The following is a 23,468-nucleotide window of genomic DNA, read 5'->3' on the forward strand; positions in this document are numbered from 1 at the left end:
AAGGACTGAAGTGCATCAAATAAATTCTTCTCAAATGTCCTAAATACATGGGACAGAGAAATGTATTAATGTCAGAATAGTTAATCGCTTTTATATTCTTCAAACAGAAATGTTTTGCACTGGGTGAACATCCACAAACCTTCAGAATTTAAAGAACTGATTCATATCGTTGTCTTCCACAAATGGTTAGAAGTGGTTCAATACTACTAGAAAGTACTAATGGAAAGATAGAGGACAAGGTTGAGCCCCTTCAAATTATTCACTTCACTGTCACTCAAAATCTTTGCTTACCAAGCTATTTGGACATTTGATAAATTGACAATAAATGAGACCAAGTATCCTCAAAGGAGACTACAAGATTTACATAATGGTCTATAAAAACTGGCAATGGATAAACTCAGAAAATAGGAGAGAGATGTTATCATATATTAATTACAAATATTTGTTCACCTGTTTGGTTGAGTGTTCCATTATTTGTGCCACCTTTTACATTAAAACATCGATCCATGTTGTAATGGTCCATAGCCTTTGAGAAACTCATGAAAGTTATGAACAGTTCCAGAGAAATATGCACATACTTACATGAATACAAGATTTTGTATTCATTTTCAGGGCATTTCATGGGCACTGTGGACTCCACGATGCCAATCCTTGGACTTTAGCATTAGGGCAATCTGTTTATTCACATGCAACTATCAGATGTAAACCAATATGTTAGATTTACAATATGTGGCTGGCTTAACGTAACAAAACTTGAGAACAGTGCACTTGGAGCCAATTCAGGTTTCACTAAACATCAAAGACTTATGTTAACTTTGGAGAAGGAATTTATAGATGTAGTTTTAACACCCTCATATTTGTGCACACTTATACTGGCAATCAGAAGAATTCACTCACAATAAAACCTGGGCTATAATGGAGGGCTGTTTATGTAGCAAATAATCACATATTTAACAATATTTTAAACCTAAGGTAGAAAATAATCACATATTTAATGATATTTGTAAATAAGGTAAATTGTAATTTCTTGGAATGTTGGATTTATTTTAAAACTCATCTTGACAAGAAATATGTGTTTTAAGATTTCAGTAGTAAAGTCCATCATATAATTTCTTTAAATAATACAAAGTGTAGTATAAATGAAAGGATATGAAATAAAATAAAATGGAATATAAATGTCTTTACTATTGTCTTCAAAACTCAAAACCAAGCCCATTACAGTCAAATTGATTCTGACTCCTAGCAACCCTATAGGACAGAGTATAACTGCCCCATAGGGTTTCCAAGGCTGTAACCTTTAAGGAAGCTGACTGCCACATCTTCATCCTGTGGAGCGGCTAGTGGGTTCAAACGCCATTCTCTCTTTGGTTAGCAGCCTAGTACTTAACCACTGTGCAACCAGGGCTCCTACTATTGTATTCAAAACCAAAAAAAAAAAAAAAAAAAAACAAACAAACCCATTGCTGTTGAGTCAATTCCAACTCATGTAGAACTGCCCTATAGCATTCCCAGGAGCAGCTGGTGGACTCAAACTGTCGACCTTTTGGTTAGCAGCTGAGCTCTTAACCGCTATGCCACCAGGGCTTCACTATTAAATTTAGCTGACCTTAAATACTGTAAACCAGTTAGCAAAAATAATTGGAAGTAGCCAAACTGAAGGGAGGAATCTTTTTATCCGTTTGAAGGGATTAGTTTCACATATTTAAAAATGGCATTTTAAAGATGTTTTACTTTAAAAATGGGAAACTTCTTTTTCCCAAGGCCGTTTATTTTCATTATTTATTTTGTAGTAGGTATATTTTTACACAGAAATTGAAAAGAAAAATAGTTGGGAGAAAACTAATTTAGGTTTTAGAAATCACAGGTAAGCATTAAGATTAAAGAAATAATATAATATGATGTAACATAGAAGTAAGATAATAATAATAATATAAGATGTTCACATGGAGGATATGTGGAGACAAATGCTTTCATATTTGGGAGTTACACTAGTACTTCAATTTTTCCTCAAGAGTTTTAATTTCTTCCAAATTACTTAATGAGGATCTGGGAGCAAGCAATTAATTGTTTACTTGTTCACTCAAAAAATATTTATTGTTTATTGTTCCTACTATGTGCCACATACTATAATCTGTAATAAAAGATAAATAGAGCTAACAAAAATTATATGACCTCTGCCCTCATGGATATTACAGTCTACAGGAGGAGAAAGAAAGATACAGATGGAATTAAGATGAAGTCTAATTAAAGCCATGAATGAAGCAATGCAGAGTATCATGAGAATACATATCCATACCTCTGGCTCCTAATACAGTTTTGGCGGCCAGGAAAGGCTTCCCTCTTCACACTGAAAACTTTAATCAGGAAATTAAAACAAAACAAAACAAATAAACAAAAAAAGCAAAACTTCTGTCTAATATATGTGTTTCCATGTGAAACTAGCCCACCAGTCACCAAAATTTGAACAAACCATCAAAGCTGTAAGCAGAACATAATAACTGGATCACTGACTGCAGGAATTTAGCATTATGGAAATTACTTAGGTCATTAATCCATCACATGAAAATTTCCACATGCACCACTATTAATGTGAAAATACACCCTCCCCTTTGAAACCAATAATTGTTTTTAAAATGTCTATTGGAAGTACATAGACAAAGAGGCAGTTGTTGTAATAGAACAAGGGGATACTTTGTGGTTTAAAGTCAGGAAAGGTGTGCATCAGGGTTGTGTCCTTTCCCCATACTTACTCAATGTGTATGCTAAGCAAATAATCCAAGAAGCTGAACTATATGAAGAAGAACTCTGCATCAGGATTGGAGAAAGACTCATTAACAAACTGTGCTATGAGGATGATACAACCTTGCTTGCTGAAAGGTAAGTGGACTTGAAGCACTTACTGACGAAGATCAAAGACTACAGCCTTCAATATGGGTTACATCCCAACACAGAAAACAAAAATCCTCACAACTGGACCAATAAGCAACATCATGGTAAACGTAGAAAAGTTTGAAGTTGTCAAAGATTTCATTTTACTTGGCTCCACAATCAACTCCCATGGAAGCAGCAGTCAAGAAATCAAATGAAATACTGCATCTGGCAAATATGCTGCAAAAGACCTCTTTAAAGTGTTGAAAAGCGAAGATGTCACTTTGGGGACTAAGGTGTGCCAGACCCAAGCCATGGTATTTTCAATCCCCTCGTATGCATTTGAAAGCTGGATGATGAATAAGGAAGATAGAGGAAGAATTGATGCCTTTGAATTATGGTTTTGGTGATGAATGTTGAATATACCATGGATTGCCAAAAGAATAAGTCTGTCTTGGAAGAAGTACCGGCAGAGTGCTCCTTGGAAGCCAGGATGGCAAGACTTCCTACTTTGGACTTGCTATCAAAAGGGACCAGTCCCTGGAGAAGGACATCATGCTTGGTAAGGTAGAAAGAAAAAAAAAAAAAAAAAAACGCGTTGCAGTGGAGTCTGTTGGGACTGTCCCATAGGGTTTCCAAGGAGAGGCTGGTGGATTCCAACTGTCCACATTTGCATTAGCAGCCCAGCTCTTAACCACTGCACCACCAGGGTAGAGGGTCAGCATGAAAGAAGAAGACCCTTAACGTGATGGATTGACTCAGTGGCTGCAACAACGGGCTGAAACACAGCAACCGTTGTGAGGATGGTGCAGAACCTGGCAGTGTTTCCTTCTTTTGTACGTAGGGTCCGTTAAGAGTTGGTACAGACTCCAAGGCACCTTACAATAACAACACTGAAAGTGCTTATCCTCATTCAATAAAATATTAAAGGTACAGTGTTTACTACTTCCTTTAAAGTCATCAGTGACCTAAGGTCGTTTTTCTCCACTTTAATTTATGGCGCGCTCTCTGTCTCTATGTCTCTCTCTCTCTCACACACACACACACACACACACACGCACACACACACATTTTCTCTTTTCTTCTTTTTCCTCTCCCGAACCACCTTTGTCCCTTCCTTAAACCGGTCAATCTCTGGAAGTAAGTCAGCTCCATTCTGAAAGAGAACAGTGTAGAAGATCGCAAGAAGCGAAAGTGATTTTCACCAGCCGTCTCCAGTCTCCATCTCCTCCCTCCCCTCCAGAAAAGGATGGAGCAGTGTAGCCGAGGGCGTGCGTGTGCGGGTCGGGGCAGGCGTAGTAAAGACATTTGGTGTCTTCAAAACAATAGCTTGGTAAGTGCGTTGACTACAGAGTGAGAGGCTCAAGTCCACTTCCTACAGTTTGGCGAGAGTCCGCCCAGTGAGTTGTAACCCCTTTTAACACGAAGAATCTTTTTTTTTTTTCCGCACCCCTTCCCCCCGACCAAGGGTCCCAATGGTTATTTCTGCCCTGACGCGATCTCCTCCCCTTCCCACTGCTCTCCACCCCCATCCCCAGCAATCCCTGTCATCCCACCCTTTCTTTCTCCAGCTACAGACTTGAAAATGGGTACAGGAAACAAACAGGTCCCCGCACAGCGTAACTAGACAAGAGCTTCACTGGTTAGATCCGAATCTCAGCAGGAGGGAGGAGACTACGAGGGAAAAAAGGAGCCTAAGCATTGCTGGGGGCGGGGACCAGCCTGGGGGTGGGGGTTAGCGGCAGCGGAGAAGGGACCAGGGACCCTCGCCTTGTTCCCCAGCGTTAATGGTCGGGCAAACTTGCTCAGCCTTGCTGGCGAGCGCGCCAGCGTTAACCCCGGAATCTTCGGGTGCGGTCACGAACGGGTGTTGCGCGGTATACACAGCTCCACATACGCTCGGAAAGCTCAGCGCGAAAGGCAGGGGCGAGGACAGGCAAGTTCCGCCTCCTTCGGGCCCGCGTGCACACACACGCCCACCGCGGCTCCGGCTGCTGAGCGCGGGCGAGTGTGAGCGCGAGTGTGCGCACGCCGCCCGTAGCCATTGCCCTCTCCTCCGACCCTGCTCGGGGCATCTTGAGAGCCTGGAAACGGGAACAGGTTTAAATTATGGCATGTTGCAAATATGGTTTCTGCCAAGAAGGTGCCCGCGATCGCGATGTCCGCAGTGGTCAGTTTCGCCCTCCTGCGCTTCCTGTGCCTGGCGGCTTGGTGAGTTCTGAGGGGTGCTGGGGCAGGGAGAGGGGGGAGAAGGGGCCAGTTCCCACGCCCCTCCAGCCACCGGCCGCTCATAAGGCGAGCCAGACACTCCAGTCGCCACTTTAAGGTCAGGGGTGGGAGCCTGGCACGAGGGGCACGGGTGCAAGAAGCGTGTGGGTATTGAGGTGCGTGTGCGCGGGGTGCGCTTTCCCTGACCATTTCTTCCTACTCCCTTCCAGCCTGCAGCCCTGCCTTCTTTAGCTTGGGGCAAGCGACTCTTTCCGTAGAAGATAAACCTGATTCCACCTGTTCTCTGGTCAATTCTTAAAATAATCCCTTCCGCCCCCGTTTTTTTTTTAATTAATTAATTTTTTTTTGCTTGCAGTTTAAACGAATCCTCAGGACAGAACCAAAAGGAAGAAAAATTATGCCCGGAAAATTTTACCCGCATCCTGGACAGTTTACTCGATGGTTATGACAACAGGCTGCGTCCTGGATTTGGGGGTATGAAAGATTTCAAACGCGCAAGGGTGTCCTGTCTGTCCCTCTCTCCGTCTGCCTTGCCTGTCTGTCTGTCTGTGGGAATATCATTAGGTATGCCTCGCGTGCAAAAAATGCCAAAAAAAAAAAAAACTCTCTCCTCTCTTCGTGAGACCTATGACAAGAAGGCCGCCCCCACCCGTACTTTATCATCTCCCTGCCCCCTCAGAGGCTTCGCCTCTCCCCCACACTAATTACCTCCTGGGACCTGACTGCTGGGTGGGGGAGGTTGGAGGGGTAGAGTCAAAAATAGGAACTCGGGGCTCAGCTGCAGGGCTGCATTGCGTGCTGAGAGCGGAGTTTTCCTGACCGTGGCTATTTCGTTCAGAGCAGGTTGCACTTAAGGCGGCTGATCCGAAGTCCCCTGTCCTCCCACGCGTCTGTCCCTCTGCCAAAACCTCTACCGGTGTTCTACCTAGGACAGAATCTGGGGCATGAAGTTATCAGCTCTGCTAGAAAGAACCCAGTGCCTTTCTGTTCTCTTCTCAGCGGAATGAGTTTTTACTTTCTTTGGCGAGGTCTCATTTGCGTTGCTGCTAAGACTTTGGAGTCAGAGCTATTTAAGATTTATTCCTCCAACAAATATTTATAGCGAGCCTAATAGAGGCATATCCACTAACACTGCAGTTGCTCCTTTTCATGCTCCTGTTTCTTTTCCTTATATAATGAGCACCTAGGCGGCAAGCATAGTGCTAAGGCATTAGGTTCCCAAAAGTCTTAAGATATAATTCCTGACCTCAAACACCCTCTCAGTCCAGTTCAGAGAGGACAAGTATTTGCTAGGTTCACACCCATAGGGTCTTCCAGGTCTTCTGACTGCAAAGTCCCTGTTTTTTCCACTATAGGGAGCTAGTTCCAAAACCAAACTCACTGCTGTGGAGTGATTCCAACTCCAAGCAACTCTACAGGACAGAGTAGAACTGCTTCAAAGGGTTTCCAAAGCTGTAAATCTTTACAGAAGCAGACTGCCACATCTTTCTCCTTAGGAATGGCTGGTAGGTTTGAACCGCTGACCTTTTGGTTAGCAGCCCACTGCTTTAACCACTGCACCACCAGGGCTCATTACTGAGCTAGTTAACCTGTCCAGTCGAGTCCAACTCATAAATGAGCCCTGGTGGCACAACGGTTAAGTGCTTGTCTGCTAACTGAAAGGTTGGCCGTTCGAACCCACCCAGCAATTGGAACCCACCCAGTCCTGCTGCAGGAGAAAGACCCAGAGATCTGCTCCCATAAAGATTACAGTCTAGAAAACTCTATGGATTAGTTCTACTCTGAGGTCATTGTGAGTCAGAATCGATCTGAGGGCACCTAACAACAAATAACAAATGAGTTGAACAAGACATAGTTCCTATCTTAAAGGAGCTTCTAGTAGCAGAAATAACAATAATAGTGACCACTAATATTTTATTTAAATTTATTTTTATATTTAAATTTTCATATGGGCCGGGCATTTTCCAGACATGTTTAGTCTTCACAGCAAACCTGAGAGAAAACTATCACCATCTCCATTTTACAGATGAAGAAATGGAGGCTTGGAAAGTTAAATAAGTAGTCCATGGTCACAGAGTTAGTGACAGAGGCAGGCTGTGAACTCAGGTCAGGCTGTGTATTTAAAAGACTCACACTGCAGGCTGGTGTGGTATCAGACACTATGTGATGAGTATCACATAGTATTAGCAGCACGGAGGAATTTTAAGTTTCTTGTTTAGGGTGTGTAGGAGATGGGAGAATGGAGAAAGAAAGAGTGGGGGACAGGACATTCTCATAAAAGGGACATCGTTAGATATCATGTAGAAGGAGTCTGGCCCTATAGGCTGAAGGGAATCACTCCTATTAGAGTAGTGGGGTCTCGGGTTAGAAAACATCATTGGAAATGATGTAGAGTGGGAGAGCGTAGAGCTGCATTATTCTCTGGAGACTGCCTACCAGTAGTCTCCTTCTTAACAGATGAGGACACTGAGGACTAGAAAGGGAAAGTGATTTATACAGGGACATATAGCAAATTAGTGATAGACTGGGATCAGGTCTTCTGAATTCTAGACCGTTGTTCTCTGGATTTTATTCGGGAGGTCATGAGGAGCCTTGAATGTATTAATTTAGTCCTTATTTGTTGACAGTGGTAAAGATAGATGAGAACAGTGAAGATTCTCATTCTTTTTGTGTTGCCTCTCCAGGGGTAGGTTGCTCTGCACTGCATTTGCTTTCATGCAAATCTGAAAGAGACTTCATTAGAGAAGTGAATCATTTGTCAATGCATGATCTTTCATAAGTGACTGGGGAATTATCATTTTAGATCAAAAATAGTTTTATGGAGAATATTTCAGATGATTTGATACCATGTAAGACTATCTTATATCAATGAAAGAGGATTTATCTGCACAAAAAGATTTTAAACCTGACATTTCAAGTAAAGAACAAAAAATAACAAGTAACAAATCACATGTGGTTTAAATGTGCATTAGAGAGTTGATGTATCTGAAAATAAATGAAAGTGAAAAGTTATATCTGAAACTATGTCATTTTATTATTAACTGTTGAAAATAATATCTTCCCACTTGGTTAAAATGTAAGCTATAATGCAAAAGGAAGGTGGGATTCATTGTAGATGGATCCTTTTTATCATCTACCCTCTCATATAACATTACATAGACAATAAAATGAGTGAAATCAGACTATGTAAACTATTACTGGATTTTGGTTTAACTTCAATATTGCTGAAATGTCTCCAGGGTATTATTAGTCGTTTTGCTTGTCACTGACAAACAATCCGTATTACCCACATGGAGATACTTTAGCAGTTTTATGGTCAAGAGTTGAATTTGCCTTACTTCAAGCGTTACCAATTGCTTAGTCATTAAAAATTTACTATATGGCATGTTGAGTTTTTTTTTTTTTTTTTACTCTTTCATAAATATTTGTGATAAATGTGATTCATTTTTTAGAAGTGGGTCATTCTCTGTCAATGCATAGTATTCCAAATGTGACAGAGGAATAGTAATTCTCACCTGCCAAAAAAATGTGTAATCTGTTTACATGATGTTATAAACGTGCACACATATCCACACATATCCACTGAAAAGATAAGAAAGCTCATTTTTAACCCAGACTCTTAGATACCATATGTGTAATCCCTTCTTTGACATTTTATACTTTGCAGAAAGTTTGACATTTGAAAAGTAAATGAAAACAATTCAGATTCTGACCAGTATGCTATAAATACAGACTTACTTCCTGGTTCCTGTAATCCTACTTATGCTCTTTGTGGAGCATTTACTTTATATTTGTTTATACAACTTCACTGTATTCCATTTAAAATAAAGCTAAAAGCAAAGATCTGAATTGAAATTGGATGGTTTGTGATTGCTCAGTAGGCCAGGCTGGGGCTGAAATAGATTTGGAAACGAAATTACATGTTTTTAACTCCTTAGCACAGCTTGCAATGAGGAGATAAAAAACTGAAATGACTTTCCTTCTTTTCATCACTCCAGGTTCTCCTCTCCCTTGTCCCCCACATTCTCCCACTGGGGAGGAAAAGGGAAAGGTGGGAAGAGAAGGAAGGAGGCATGGTGAGAGAAGCTGCATTGAGATTCCTGAAGAATTTAGTTCTCTTAGCCTCTGACAAATTGGCCTGTTATCATTCTGAAGTAGTTTCCATCTGCTTAGAAGTGACACACCATTGAACCTTTCCAAAAAGACCTAGAAAACTGTTCCTCCATGTTCTTACCACTTTCAACACTGTTACCATCTTAAAAATGCCAAGCTAGGGTATGAACCACCAGGAGATAGTCTAGGAAGCTTGCCCTTACTGATTTTCCATTTAATGAAGAGTTGCACAGTGTTTTGTGCATCCTAATGTTTTGAGGACACATGACCTGGAATAACAAATACTTCTGATTTAGTTGGTTGCCTTGGATCATCTTCCACAACCTCTCTGAAATGGGAAAGAAGCATTAGGGTCAATTTTGCGAGGCTGCTCACTAACATAGTAACACTGCATGTTAATGGAGTAACACTGCACATTAATGGAGTCTTCAATAACTTTGAAAGCATTTTCGTATGCAATAGTTAATAAGCTTATCATAACAACACAAAGAAAGAAGCAGGGCATAGTCATCCCTCTGTTAGAGGAGAGGCTAAAAAAAGTCGATGAATTGACCAAGATCACTACAGCTAATAATTGAAAAAGGTGCAACTTACACTCCAATCTTCAAACCCTTAGTGAGGCAGTTGGTCTATTGCTACATCCATATTGAAGGTTTTCTTGCATCATCAAGAGCCTAATTTTCCTGAATATACCTTACTATTACTTAGTTAAGCAGGTCATTAAAATAAGCAAAACTACATTTCCTGCACAAGAGTGAAATGAGAACTTGTATTATAAATTTCGAATGGCATTTTTAAATGAAAAAGCACATATGGAAGTTTTTTTTACACTTAGATTTACCTGGAATATTTTTCCAATACAAATCAAAATATCCTTGCAATGTTTTAAAATTGTCTATGTCCTCATCTAAAATTTAATGTGTCATGTGATAACTTTATTGAATATTAACAGAGAATATGTTTTTTAAAATACACAGATGAACATTTCAAATTCACAAAGCAACAGAAAAATATAGCTTCATCCCTTTCTGATTTGTCATACTCCTTCATTCATTCATTTGTTGAACCAATGTGTATTGAGAGTCTTCTATGTGTCAAGAACAGTGCTAGGTTGTGAGGCTATAATTCTGAATCAAGCCTCATAGATCTTACTGCTTAACAATGGAGAAATATAAAAATAGCAAAGAAACTAATAACAAAATAATTACACTAAAATTCTAACAGATAACCCAATAGGATGATAAAATAGAGAATAAATTGGGCAAGTGATCCATTTCAATTCTTTCAAGAAAGACTTTTAAACTGAGACCTAAAGGTGCCAGGCATGGAAAAAGTTGGTGAAGAGTTCTCAGACAAAAGAAACAAGTGCAGAGATTTTCAGGTGGAAAATAGATTAGTATGATTTAGACACTGAAATGAGTCTAGTGTGACTGCAGCAAGAAATCAAGAAGAATCTCACAGGATTAGTTGGAGAGGTAGGTGGAGACCAGATTAAGCAAGGTTTTTGAAGATTCTGTAAAGGAGCTTAGATTATTCTCTTAGTGAAAACTGAAAACCATTGGAGTTTAAGTGAAGGGATGGTACGATATGACTCCGATTATAATGCCATTCCTCTTACTACGTGAAGAAGGTCTTACAAAAGAAGGTGGGGCTGTTACCCAACCCAGAAAGGTGGGTCCTTGTCCTGCGCACTCAGACTTGCCAATTATCTGGTCACTGGTCTTTGAGAAAGAGAAAGTAACTTTATTGCAATGAGCAGAGCAAGGACCCCAGAGGAAGTTCCTCAGATCCGGCTTACCAAGCTACGGGGAAGCAAGGCTTATATGTGATTTGGGCAGCAAGATGGCGACCACGCAGGTGTTCTCGGGAGGGAAAATTCTAGAAGGAGGCCAGGAAACAGGAGGTGATGTGGTTCTTTTTGGACCATTCGCGTCGAAATAGGGTCTGGGTGATGATTTTCCTTCTGATTTGTTCTTCCTGTTGCCACATCCTCTGTTGAGGTCAATTAGTGGTCACAGCTGGCCCTTCTTCGCATGCGGGGCAGGCCAAATCTGATTTGGGCTAGTTTAAGGTCTAATGGAAATTTACTGGCACTAGTAAGGTCAGGTTACAGGGCCATATTGGAAGCAGGGAGAGCAATGAAGAAACTTCTTTGGTGATCCCCATAAGTTGATGGTGTCTTGGAATAGGTGGCAAGAGATAGTAAACATGGATATAATTGGATAAACGTGAGATATATTTTGGGGTATAATTCAACAAATAATTAATGATGGACTGGATATGGGTGGCAAAGGAAATGGAGAAATTAAAAAAATGACTCTCAGATATCTATTTTGAGAAACTGGGAAGATAATGGTTTCATTGAAAGTTGAGGAGGACTGAAGGAGGGACAGTAAGGGGAGAAGTCAAGCGTTCACGTTTGGACGTGATGAGCTTAGGATGCATGTGTTGCATCCTAGTGGTTATTGTCTGGAGCTCAGAGAAGATATACAAAGAGAGTCATCAGCATATAAAACTGGGAGAATAGATGTAGAGAGAGTTAAGAGAAGAGAGCCCAGGACTAAGCCCAGGAATGTCAACATTTGAGGAAGGGCAGAAAAGGTAGAATTATCAAAGGAGAATAAGAAAGAGTACATTGATATAGTAGGGCAACTAAGAGAGTGTAAAGTTACAGAAATCAAGAAAATGGAATGTTTTAGGAAAGAGGAATGGAACACCTCTCAAATACTTCTTAGATATTAAGATGAGGACTGGCCACATAGATATATTTCATTTCAGTTATTTTTCATCAAATTTTCATTCATCATTTAATATGTGCCAGGCACTGTTCTAGAGTGGCACTTGGGATGTGAACAATATAGAATTTTCTGCCCTCATGAGCTTACATTCTAGTGGAGGAAACAACATATTAAGAGAAAAAAGTAAAATACAGAGTATCAGATGTCAATAATTGCTGTAGAGTTATATAAAGTATGGGAGGGGATTGCAGTTTTAACTAAAGTAGTTAGGAAGGTCTAAATCAAGAAGGTGATATTTGAGCAATGATCCCAAGTAGGTAAGAGAGTAAGCCATATTTTGTGTAGGGTCTTCTGGTTAGGAATTTTAAGTGCAAACATGCTGATCAAGGAAGTCAGTGTGGCTACAGTGAAGTTTAATGGGACAGAGGAGTAAGAAGGGGTCAGTGGGATAAGTAGTCCAGTAAGGACTTGCTTCTACTCTGAATGAGATAAGAAGTCGTTGGAGGGATTTCATCAGTGCAAGACCTAAACTGACTAATTTTAAAAGGATCACTCTGGCTGCTGTGTTGATAACCCTCAGTCTGGGGCAACGAAAGATGTAGAGAGGTGTTCACAATAAACCAGACAGAGATAATGGAGACTTTGACCAAGCTGGTGACAGAGATATTTGTAAAATTGTAAGAAATGGCTGTCTTCTGGCTGTGTTTTGTATTCAGAATCAACTGATGACAGATAGAATGTGGGATATGAGAGACAGGGAGGTGTCCAAGATAACTCCAAAGTTTTTGACTTGAACATCTAGAAAAAAGGAATTACCAAAATTTAGGCAGAAGCAGATTAGAATGTGGATGAAAAATTTGTATATGTACCTAGTAAGTTTGAAATATCTATTAGATATCAAGTGTAGATGAGTCTGCAGTTCAGAGATGAAAGGTATGTCACTATACATGGTATTTAAAACTATGAGATTTAAAGAGATCACCACAGAATTAAGAGTGATAGAGAAGAGGTACAAGTTTTGAGTTTTGAAGGCTCCAATTTTAAGAAGTAGAGGGAGATGAGGAGAACTCTCAGTCCCAGGATGACTGAGAAGGAGCCACCTAAGAGGTAGGAGGAAAACCAAGAGTGTGGGTACCACTAAACACACACGTTAAACACACACTGTTAAGTGTTTAAAAGAAGAAGAGGGATCGATTAATTATTTCAAATACTGCTGACAGATAAACTAAGATAAGAAATTTAAAAACTGACCGTTAGATTTAGCACTGTCTACATCTTCAGTATGCTGTCCTTGATGTCATCCCGCAACTCATCTGGTGTTCGGTCATTAGTGTTCAATGCATCAGATCTATTCTTGAGATGGTCCCTAATTCAGGTGGGATATACTCAAGGTCGTCCTTTGGCTCTCGTGGACTTGTTTTAATTTTCTTCAGCTTCAGCTTGAACTTGCACATGAGCAATTGATGTTTTGTTCTGAAGTCAGCCCCTGGCCTTGTTCTGACTGATGATATTGAGCTTTTCCATCATCTCTTTCCACAGATGTAGTCAATTTGATTCCTCTGTTTTCCATCCAGTGAGGTCCACCTGTATAGTTGCTGCTTATGTTGTTGAAAAGAGGTATTTGCAATGAAGAAGTCTTTGGTCTTGCAAAATTCTGTTATGTGATACCCAGCATCGTTTCTATCACCAAGGCCATATTTTGCAACTACTGATCCTTCTTCTTTGTTTCCAACTTTCATGTTCCAATCACCAGTAATTATCACTGAATCTTAATTGCATGCTTGATCAATTTCAGACTGCAGAAGCTGGTAAAAATCTTCAGTTTCTTCATTTTTGGCATTCGTGGTTGGTGCATAAATTTGAATAATAGTTGTATTGACTGGTCTTCCTTGCAGGCATATGGATATTATCCTGTCACTGACAGTGTTGTACTTCAGGATAGATCTTGAAATGTTCTTTTTGACAACAAATGTGACACCATTCCTCTTCAGTTTGTCATTTCCGGCATAGTAAACTATATGATTATCTGATTCAAAATGGCCAATACCAGTTCATTTCAGCTCACTAATGCCTAGGATATCGATCTTCAAGCATTCCGTTTCATTTTTGACAACTCCCAATTTTCCTAGATTCGTATTTTGTACATTCCATGTTCTGATTACTAATGGATATTTGCAGCTGTTTCTTCTCATTTTCAGTCATGCCACATCAGCAAATGAAGGTCCTGAAAGCTTTACTCCATGCACATCATTAAGGTTGACTCTATTTTGCGGAGGCGGCTCCTCCCCAGTCATATTTTGAGTGCCTCCAAACCTGAGGGGCTCATCTTCCAGCACTGTATCAGGCAATGTTCTGCTGCTATCCATAACGTTTTCACTGGCCAGTTTTTTTCAGAAGCAGATTGCCAGGTCCTTCTTCCTACTCTGTCTTACTCTGATGCAAAAGACCTCTTTAAAGTGTTAAAAACCAAAGATGTCACCTTGAGGACTAAGGTGCACCTGACCCAAGCCGTGGTATTTTCAGACACCTCATATGCATGCAAAAGCTGGGCAAGGAATAAGAAAGACCAAAGAAGAATCAATGCCTTTGTTGGAAAAGAATATTGAATATACCATGGACTGCCAGAAGAACAAACAAATTTGTCTTCGAAGAAGTACAGCCAGAATGCTCCTTAGAAGCGAAGATGGCAAGACTTCATCTCATATACTCTGAACATGTTATCAGGAGGGACAAGTTCCTGGAGAAGAACATCATGGTTGGTAAAGTAGAGGGTCAGAGAAAAAGAGGAAGACTCTTAACGAGGTGGATTGATACAGTGGCTGCAACAATGGGCTCAAACACAGCAATGATTGTGAGGATGGTGCAGGACTGGGCAGTGTTTCATCTGTTGTACATGGGGTTGCTGTGAGATGGAACCAACTTGACAGCACCTAACAACAACATCTTCAGTGATTTTTGACAAGAGCAGTTTTGTTGATGTGAGTGTGAAAGCCTGATTGGGCTAGATTCAAGAAAGAATGGGAGGAGTTTCTTTCTGGGCATTTGTAAAGGGGACAGAGAAATGGATGGTAGATGGGGGGATAAGTAGAATCAAGTGAGCTTTTTTAAAATAATGAGAGACATAAGCTTTTTTTTTTTTTTTTTTTTTTGAAGCTGATGAGAGCAATGCTGCAGAGAGTAGAGCATTGATGATATTGACTGAAAGAATTTCAGTGTGCCCAGGGCACAAAAACCAGATTATAATGGATGATAGAGTGAATTGTTGTTGCTGTTGGGTACCTTCAAGTCAACCCCATGTGACACAGTAAAACTGCCCCAGAGGGTTTCTTTGCTTCCTTCTGGACACAGATAGCCAGGAATTTATCCCATAGAGCCACTGGGTGGGTTCAAACCTCAACCTTTCAGTTAGTGAGTGCTTAACCATTGCACCACCAGGGCTCCTTGATAGAGTGAATAAGAAGGAAAAAAATGGACCAGAAAAAGAGGAAAGTTTTGCTTATTTATTTAGATTAAAAATATCATAACATGATTGTGTACTAATGGGCATAAACTAGTAGGGGAGAAATTAATTTTGGAGTAGAAGGAAAAGATAACTCAAAAAGAGAAGTCCTAGAGAAGACAAGAGAGTATAGAATCCAGAACACACATTTATTTTCTTATACTCTTGGTTTAACAAAAAAAGATATACTAGTGTTATACTGTATTTATGTTTTCTTTAAGGCAAGGGTTTGTAAAAATATGTTTGGTGTTTTCTGAAATAGGCACTGTAAAATCTAGACAGGATATTAGTAACTTGGTGGATATTTAGATAATACTTCACTGGGTTGTTAGATTTCTTTTAGATGAAAATATACACCAACTTACATTTGTATGTAATTCAAGAAATAGCTGCTTTATTCTCTAGGCTTTATGTGTTTATTTCCTAATAAACCTTCGGTGCACAGAATTGGATTCTGGATTAATAATCCTTGGCTCATAACATACTCTTCTTATTGGCCCATTCATAGCCTTCTTTTTATCCATCCATCCATTTCATCCATCAATCTGTTTATTCATTTCTTATAATAAACATTATTTAAACCATCACCTAGCACAAAGAGTAGGACCTTGACAACTTTTATACTGTTATGTGGTCCTCCTCATCTTCCTGACTTCCTCACCCAAAGTATAATCACCATTCTGAATCCTTTGAAAATTATTTTCTTGCTTTTCTTTCAATATAGCTTTATCTCATCTTTATTTTTTAAAGTATATTTTAAATTTTTAATTGTTTTGAACATACTATATATCTAATCTCTTCATACTTTTTCACTTAATTTTATAATGTTAAGATTCATTCTTATGGTTGCATATTGCTATAGATCATTCATTTTGCTTCCATATGATATTCCCATTGCATATGAATCAGCTTATTCGTCTGCTTCGTTGGCAATAAGCATTTTGCTTTTTTCTAAGATTGTGTTCCTGAGAATATTCTGGCTCAAATTTCCTGCTGTAAATGTGCAAGAGTTTCTTTTGCATATATAACCCAAAATAGATTTTTCTGGGTTTATTATAAGTAGGAGTTCAATTTAATTGTGTTGTTACATGCTTTTCTTATTGATTTAATGGTTTTAATTATTTACAAAGTAGAGCTGGATCGATAAAGGATAATAGGAAACAGTAGTCACTAATATTTAATATTATCTAAGTAAATGAAAATTCTAGAGCTGTCTAGAGTTTTCTGCGTTCTTAGTAATATCAGTGGATATCTGTTGCCTTTGCTTAATATTAGCAAGGCTGGTACCTCTATATTTTGATTAGAGATTTCTTTAAATATTTTACTGAAGAATACTTGTTGTTGAAGACACAGCAATAATGTTTTGTAAGATGTAGCTGGACGCATAGATCTAGGTAGCTGAAAATTGGAACTGTTTCAGGTGCATAGCTGAGGAGGTAACATGAAGAGCAAGAACTGGCATCAGTAAAACCAACTTAGGTCTTCCTCCTGGTGTGATACCAAATTAGACACTGTGCTTGCAGAAGTAATTAAGAAGTGATGCACTTTGATTAGGTCTATACTGATAAACAGTGGTAAGTTATCTGATATGTTGTTAATTGCCTTCCCACTTTCCAAGCAAGTTGGATTCATTAATTAGATGAGAGCAATTACCTTGAATTTGATCTTGGACTTGGTTCTTTCTTTTAAAGACTGCTGAAGATCACCTTATTTGCCTTAAAGATTCACCTTATTCCAAGGATTAGAAACTGTTTCCCTGTTACCGGAGAAATATGATTTTAAAATAAAAGATGTCTTTGATGTTACATAAATGCATATAAAATTATGGGAAGAAGTCCTTCCAGGCTCAAAATTACCTGGTTTATATGTAATTATGCTCTTAGTAAGGTTGATTTGAACATCCTAAACAGTAGTGTTGAAGGAAGTGTGTCTAAGAGTTACTCTTAATTGCATAAAAAACAAAAACCAAATCCACTGCCGTTGAGTCAGTTCTGACTCATAGTGACCCTATAGGTGAAGAACAACTGCCCCAAGGTGTCCTTTTCTAGTGATTGGTCTTTCCAAGCCTGTGATCTTTATGCAAGCAGACTGCCACATCCTTCCCTCCAGAGTGGCTGGTGGGTTCGAACTGCCGACCTTGTGATTAGCACCAAGTGCTTAACCACTGTGCCACTAGGGTGACTTTCTTAATTACATGGTGACTATTTTTCACTGAAAGCTGATTTATCATAAACCTATTACATTTAAGGCCTATGATTGGTTCTGAGAGAGGATACACATATAAATAAAACACAGTTCCTGTTTTAATCAGGACATATTTTTTAGCTTAACTGATACAGCAAATGAATCCCAGTAATTTGTCTTTTGGGGAGGTATTTAAATCATTACTGGGGATGATATTAGCAGTACAATCAAACGCTTAGTTATTCAGCACCTAGTATGTGCAAAGCACTATGCTAGTTTTGGACTTCAAAGAGGATGAATACCTCATCTTTGCTCTTCTCAAGGGGAGAAATCTCTAAAAAGGCTGTAATAAGAGTAAAGGCACAAAAAGTGCTACAGGAACGTGGTTCAGAAACTACTCATAAACAAAATACGAAATGTAGGTATAGCACGTTATATACTAGACATAACATTCCACATTTGCCTAAATAATTAATTATTTATTATTTTATGATATAACCTAGTGTAATAAAACTAGACAACACTTTGGAGAGCAATTGTTAGTTGCCATCAAGTAGGCTCCAGCTCACGGAGACCCCGTGTATAGCAAAACAAAACATTGCCCAGTCCTAAGCCATCTTCATGATCATTGGTATGTTTGAGTCCATTGTTGAGGCTATTGTGTCAATCCATCTCATTGAGGGTTCCCCATGTTTTTGCTGACCTTCTACTTGATCAAACATGGTGTCCTTTTCTACTGATTGGTCTTCCCTGATGACATATCCAAAGTAAGTGAGCCAAACACTATGAAAAGGTTAGAATTCTGGCTCTGGAATATAATATTTAACCTTAATTAATGGACTCAAACATAACAGCCTTGATGAGCTGAGTTTTCAGATCCATAAAATTCCGATGATAATACCTCCCTTGGAGGGTGTTGTGAGGAGTAAATGAAATAGCATATTGGAAGAGCACAGTATCCTGCCTGGCACATAGTATGCCTTTAATAAATAGTAATTAGTATATCTCTGCTTACTGCTCTTTGGGAAAAATCCATCCCCTGTGAGCAGTTCCAACCATATACATCCCTTAATCTGTCCACTTTTCATCCCCACTGCCACGTCCCTAGTCCAGGCCACCATCATCTCTCAACTGGACTAATATACCAACCAAACCAAACCTGTTGCTGTTGAGTCAACTCCGACTCATAGTGTCCCTATAGGACAGAGTAGAACTGCCCCATAGCATTTCCAAGGCTGTAATCTTTACAGCAGCAGACTGCCACATCTTTCTCCCCTGGAGTGGCTGGTGAATTCAAACTGTCAACCTTTCAGTAAAAAATGTTGAAATGGCAAATGCTTTGTTATATACAAACTTACCACAATAAAAAATATTAATCAAATTAAAAAAAACAAAAATCATAGCGTGAAAATTCTGACCACAAATCTAAAGCGACCTTCTCAGTTAATCATTCTCTTATCAGCCTGTTTTGCTCCTTCTTAGGAATGACAGCATTCTGTCATTTAATTCCTTTCTTTACTATTATAATCTGACTCCCCAATAACATGCTAACTCCTTGAGGCTAACATGCTAACTTGTGATCTTATGTAACCACTCTAGCGCCAGAGCTTGGCATGGAACCTGGCACACAGCAAGTACTCACTCGCTCAATGTTTGTAGAATGAGTGACTGAATGAAATACCTTTACCAGTCATGTTTTTAGAATCTCATTCAGCCACGAAGAGCATTTTCTCTGACCGTTCCAAATGCCCAACATAATGTGTTCCTTCCTTTTCTGATTCATCTGGATTAAAGACTTAATAGACCATATTTCTAGGATTAGTTAGAAGTGGTGACTTTATAATAAAACTAGTTGCATCAAATTTCTGGGGTAATTTTGAATGTTGAACGAAAATTTCTATAATAGTTTTGGGAAGATTAAACATTATGGAAGCTGATCTGAGCTAGAAATTGACACCGAACTCTGAAACACATACACAGCACCACACCCATTCTCTCACTGAAATCTTTCTATTAAATGTTTACTTATTTTTATGCAAAACCTTGTTTACAACAGTTTATGCAACCCTTGATTGTAATTGGTTATCTTAATATACTCTGTATGCCCAGTATTCATATGCATTAATTTTTAGCACTTAACATTTTTAGCAGTTAACATTTGTCCACAGCAATTTCTCAAGACATTAAAAATTTCAAGTGCCATTCTTAGCAATGATAATTCTACCTGCATTTGTTTTTAGATGGCATCGTAAATATTTGTGTTAGCTGGAATAATAGAGTATTTCTTTTGCATGTCAAAGGTCAATGTTTTATGCGCAGTGTTTTCGTGGGTATTTATATAATTTCTAGATAGCTACTTTTCTGAGAAATTTGCATTCTGTTTTCTTATAAATAAACACTGTCTGAGTTAGTGTAAATGTGAGATGTCTCTGTTAATTAAAAACTACATGCTACAGAATGGCATAGTGTACAGATCGAGATCTTTTCCTGCCACTGAGTATTGCAGAATGAAACTAGCAAGCCCATTGAGAACAAAGTAAATTCTCTAGGATAGGGTTAGAAGGACAAGAGGATGAGCATATTCTATTTTCAAATGCTGGACGTGTCAAACTGCTTTGATGGCCTTTCCAAGGAGAGTTAAAAGAAAAGCTGGCAAGTAGATAGAAGATCTCCCTTTGTTTGAGTGTGTTGTTCCTAAAGGAATATTACCTCCTTCTTTGGTGAGTAGAGGCGATCACTCCACTCTTTTCTTACCTGAAGTTACTTTCCATGTCAAGATAATTGCTCTAAAGTTTGAGGGTATCTAAAAGAACAGAACACAGACTTATCATTTCTATATTGGAGACTTGCTTAGCTAGAGGGCAAGGTGATCTAGTCAGGCTCCCCTGGAGTAGGTGAAAGAGTCTGGTGGGGTGTGGGCAAAGTTGTCTTCCTTGAATTGAATTCCTGATTATTTCTAAAGGTTGGATCTCCACAGGCTTTAGGGTTGCAACCTCAGAAAACAATAAAATCTGGGGCTTCTGGTTTGACTGGGATTACCTAATGGAGGAGCAGACTATTTGCTGTATCAGAAAAATACAACCTGGGGTCACCAGCTGGGGAATAATCACATAACATAGCTGGGTCTTCATTACCAATGCCTCTTGTAGCTACAGGCAGTCCCCAGGTAAGGAACTATATCTGTTCTTGAGTGTGTCTGTAAGAATTTGTAGGTAAGTCAGAACAGGTGCAAAGGGTTTTTTTTTTTTTTAAGCCTTACTTACTCTTATTTCACCTTACTTTAGTGCAAGAAAAGGCTGGAAGCCTTTTCAATGATTTAAAAGTGGCATGTGCAGCAAATGAAGGTGATTGTGATGAAGAATTTGTTGCGGGTAGGGGTTGGTTCAATTGTTTCAAAGTGAAGGCAGATTTACATAATATTAAAGGGCAAGTATGAGTTGTCCATAAATCAGATGTTTATAACTCAGGGATTTACTGTATTTGGGATTGAGTTCTTCATCAGCAGCACCTTTTGGGCCTTGAATTCATCCTCAGCTAATTGATACAAAATGACTTAGATGAGCTAAGATGACCTACAGAAAGCAGATCACAGAACTTTGCCAGGAGAAGCTGAAGAGGAGGTTTTATCATCCTTCTTGTATCTCTTCTTCCTGCTCCCTTCCGATATGAATCAGGGAAAATGTACAGCAAGTGAGTGTAAGACAGTCTTTGTCCCACAGCCTCTAGTCTAAACTGTAGAAACCACAAGTCTGGCTTGCCCTGGCATGAAAGGAAGAACTGTGAATTTAAATGAAGTTGATGTATTACAATGAACAAGGACTAAATCTTAATTACAAAACTGATACTAACGGGGACTGAAGTTGTATAATCAGATGGAAATGTCTTTAAGGGTAGAATTTTAACACCTAGCAGGAAAAAAAAGGGTCAACAGATTTATTGGGGAAGAAAGTTTCTATTTATACCTCAATGAACTGAGAGTTCTTAAGCTGGTTATAGACATTTTATCAAAATGCTTGATAGTTCTTGGATTTGATTTGTTTCAGTGAATTTATGAATTGATAAACTCAGTTCAGAATTTAGTGGGCAAATATTCTCAGTAGATATTAGAAAATAAGCATTGGTTATCTAAGTTAGAAGAAAATGTTTGTTGTTTTATCACCTCTTTTTGGAGCAGGTGAAGGAGAATATGGAATTTAGGTAGTTATTTGATAGTTTAGTTTGAAATCCTAGTAATAACAAAGAATGGGGAAAAAAAAAACTTTGGTAGATTAAGGGTTTTGAGAACCTGGGAGTCAGTTCATCCAAATTAGCTATTTCTGATGATAGTAATCACTTGGGACTCCATAAGCTATTTTGTATATATGCCCAGCCAAAAACAAGACTAAGATTATAAATTGGAATTAAAGTAGAAGGGCCACTATTATTTATCTGTATGTTAAAAGCACAACATCAAGGAAGTCCTCCAATTCACCAACTAGTTGCCAACAAAAAAAGCTTCATTTGGGGGTGACTACATTTGACCTTATGGTTAGGAAAAAAAAATCCAAAGTCAGTTGCTGATAAATATAAACCGTATGAAAGCCAACAGAGGGAAGAAAGACATTAAAAGACTCTCATTTTAACCATCATTGAGCACTCTGATTTATGTCACTAAATTCATATGCAAGACTTGATATTTGATGAGTATCCATGTTTCATGTACCTGAACAAAGGCTCCAGGAATAAGCCTCTACCTAATAGACATTGAAGACCTACAGGTCAGGGACTGCTTTAACTATTTCCAACCATCATCTCGAAGATGTTCAGAAGAAAAAACTGAAATTTTAAAATTTGTTTGAGGAATAGAGGGTGCTTGCAGAAAACGTCTATCCAGGCTGCTTAGCATTTTACAGCCACTTATATACAGGTAGGAGAAAGTTGATGGAAATAGAAGTTAAGAAGACCTGAGCTTTTATTTGTGTCTTTGCCGTTTACTATCCGTGTAACTTCTGGGATACCATACAACTTCTCTGCACCTGAGTTTCTTAATGTGTAATACTAAGACTGTACTGCTTACTTTTTAGGGTTGTGGCGATGATTAAAAGAAATAGTTTATATTAAGACACTGAAACTGGCAAAGCACTTAGGAGTATACAAAAATAAATATTATCTTATCATTGATACACTTTATATTCTCTATTTTAGCTGTCTGTATATGAAGGAATAACTTTTTTTTTTTCATTTTGTTTTGCTATGTCAAGCTGCTTCATTGTGTTTGAAATGATCTTTAGATCCATCAACTTTGGTAAAACAGAGAAGCACATCTCTCACACTAGGGAGTAATATACCTAGGCCCAGTCAGTTGTATACAAACTTCATTCTGACTAGGTTTTAGTTAATATGAGACAATGGAAAGTTGTAAGTAAGGAATAAACATCTTTAGTCACAGAGTGAAAGGTGAGGACAATAGGAAATAGAAAGATGTATTGATTAAAATGTATTTTGAATACAGAATTCAATTTTTGTTCATACAAATGTAAGATCTGTACTGTGAGGTGCAGAAAGCAATTTGGCCTTTTGTTCTGGGTTTCTGAGAGCTGGACTACCTGGGTGCCAATATTGACTAAGTCTCGTGAGGCATGATGTAGTTTATCATGGCCACATGGTGAGGCCAATAAGGGCATTAAAAGGAGGAGGCTTGGTGGAGCTTCTGGGTTGGAGAGAGCAGATATCTGCTCTTGGGAGAGTAAGCACATCTGCTAAGGACATGGAAGTTCTGCACTAGGACCCCTCCTGGACCTTGCCGTATGTATTTCTTCATTTATATCATTTTTTGTTATATTAAAGTTGTTATCACA

The 23,468-nt window shown here is 38.8% G+C and overlaps 1 protein-coding gene across 3 annotated transcripts in view; it reads left to right on the forward strand.

The window, feature by feature from the left end:
* The first annotated feature begins 4,982 nt into the window (after window positions 1–4,982).
* GABRA4 (gamma-aminobutyric acid type A receptor subunit alpha4) overlaps window positions 4,983–23,468 on the forward strand; it is a 101,756-nt gene continuing 83,270 nt past the window's right edge. For 2 of the 3 annotated variants that reach the window (XM_004390621.1, XM_004390622.1), the window contains exons 1-2: window positions 4,983–5,011; window positions 5,453–5,571. In XM_004390621.1, coding sequence (XP_004390678.1) covers window positions 4,983–5,011; window positions 5,453–5,571 — 148 coding nt within the window. Of the gene's footprint in view, window positions 5,080–5,452; window positions 5,572–23,468 lie in introns of all 3 variants that reach the window. The other variant, XM_004390620.1, reaches the window with a different exon arrangement.

Source organism: Trichechus manatus, unplaced genomic scaffold (assembly GCF_000243295.1).
Source record: "Trichechus manatus latirostris isolate Lorelei unplaced genomic scaffold, TriManLat1.0 scaffold00310, whole genome shotgun sequence".
NCBI classification, from domain to species: Eukaryota; Metazoa; Chordata; class Mammalia; order Sirenia; family Trichechidae; genus Trichechus; species Trichechus manatus.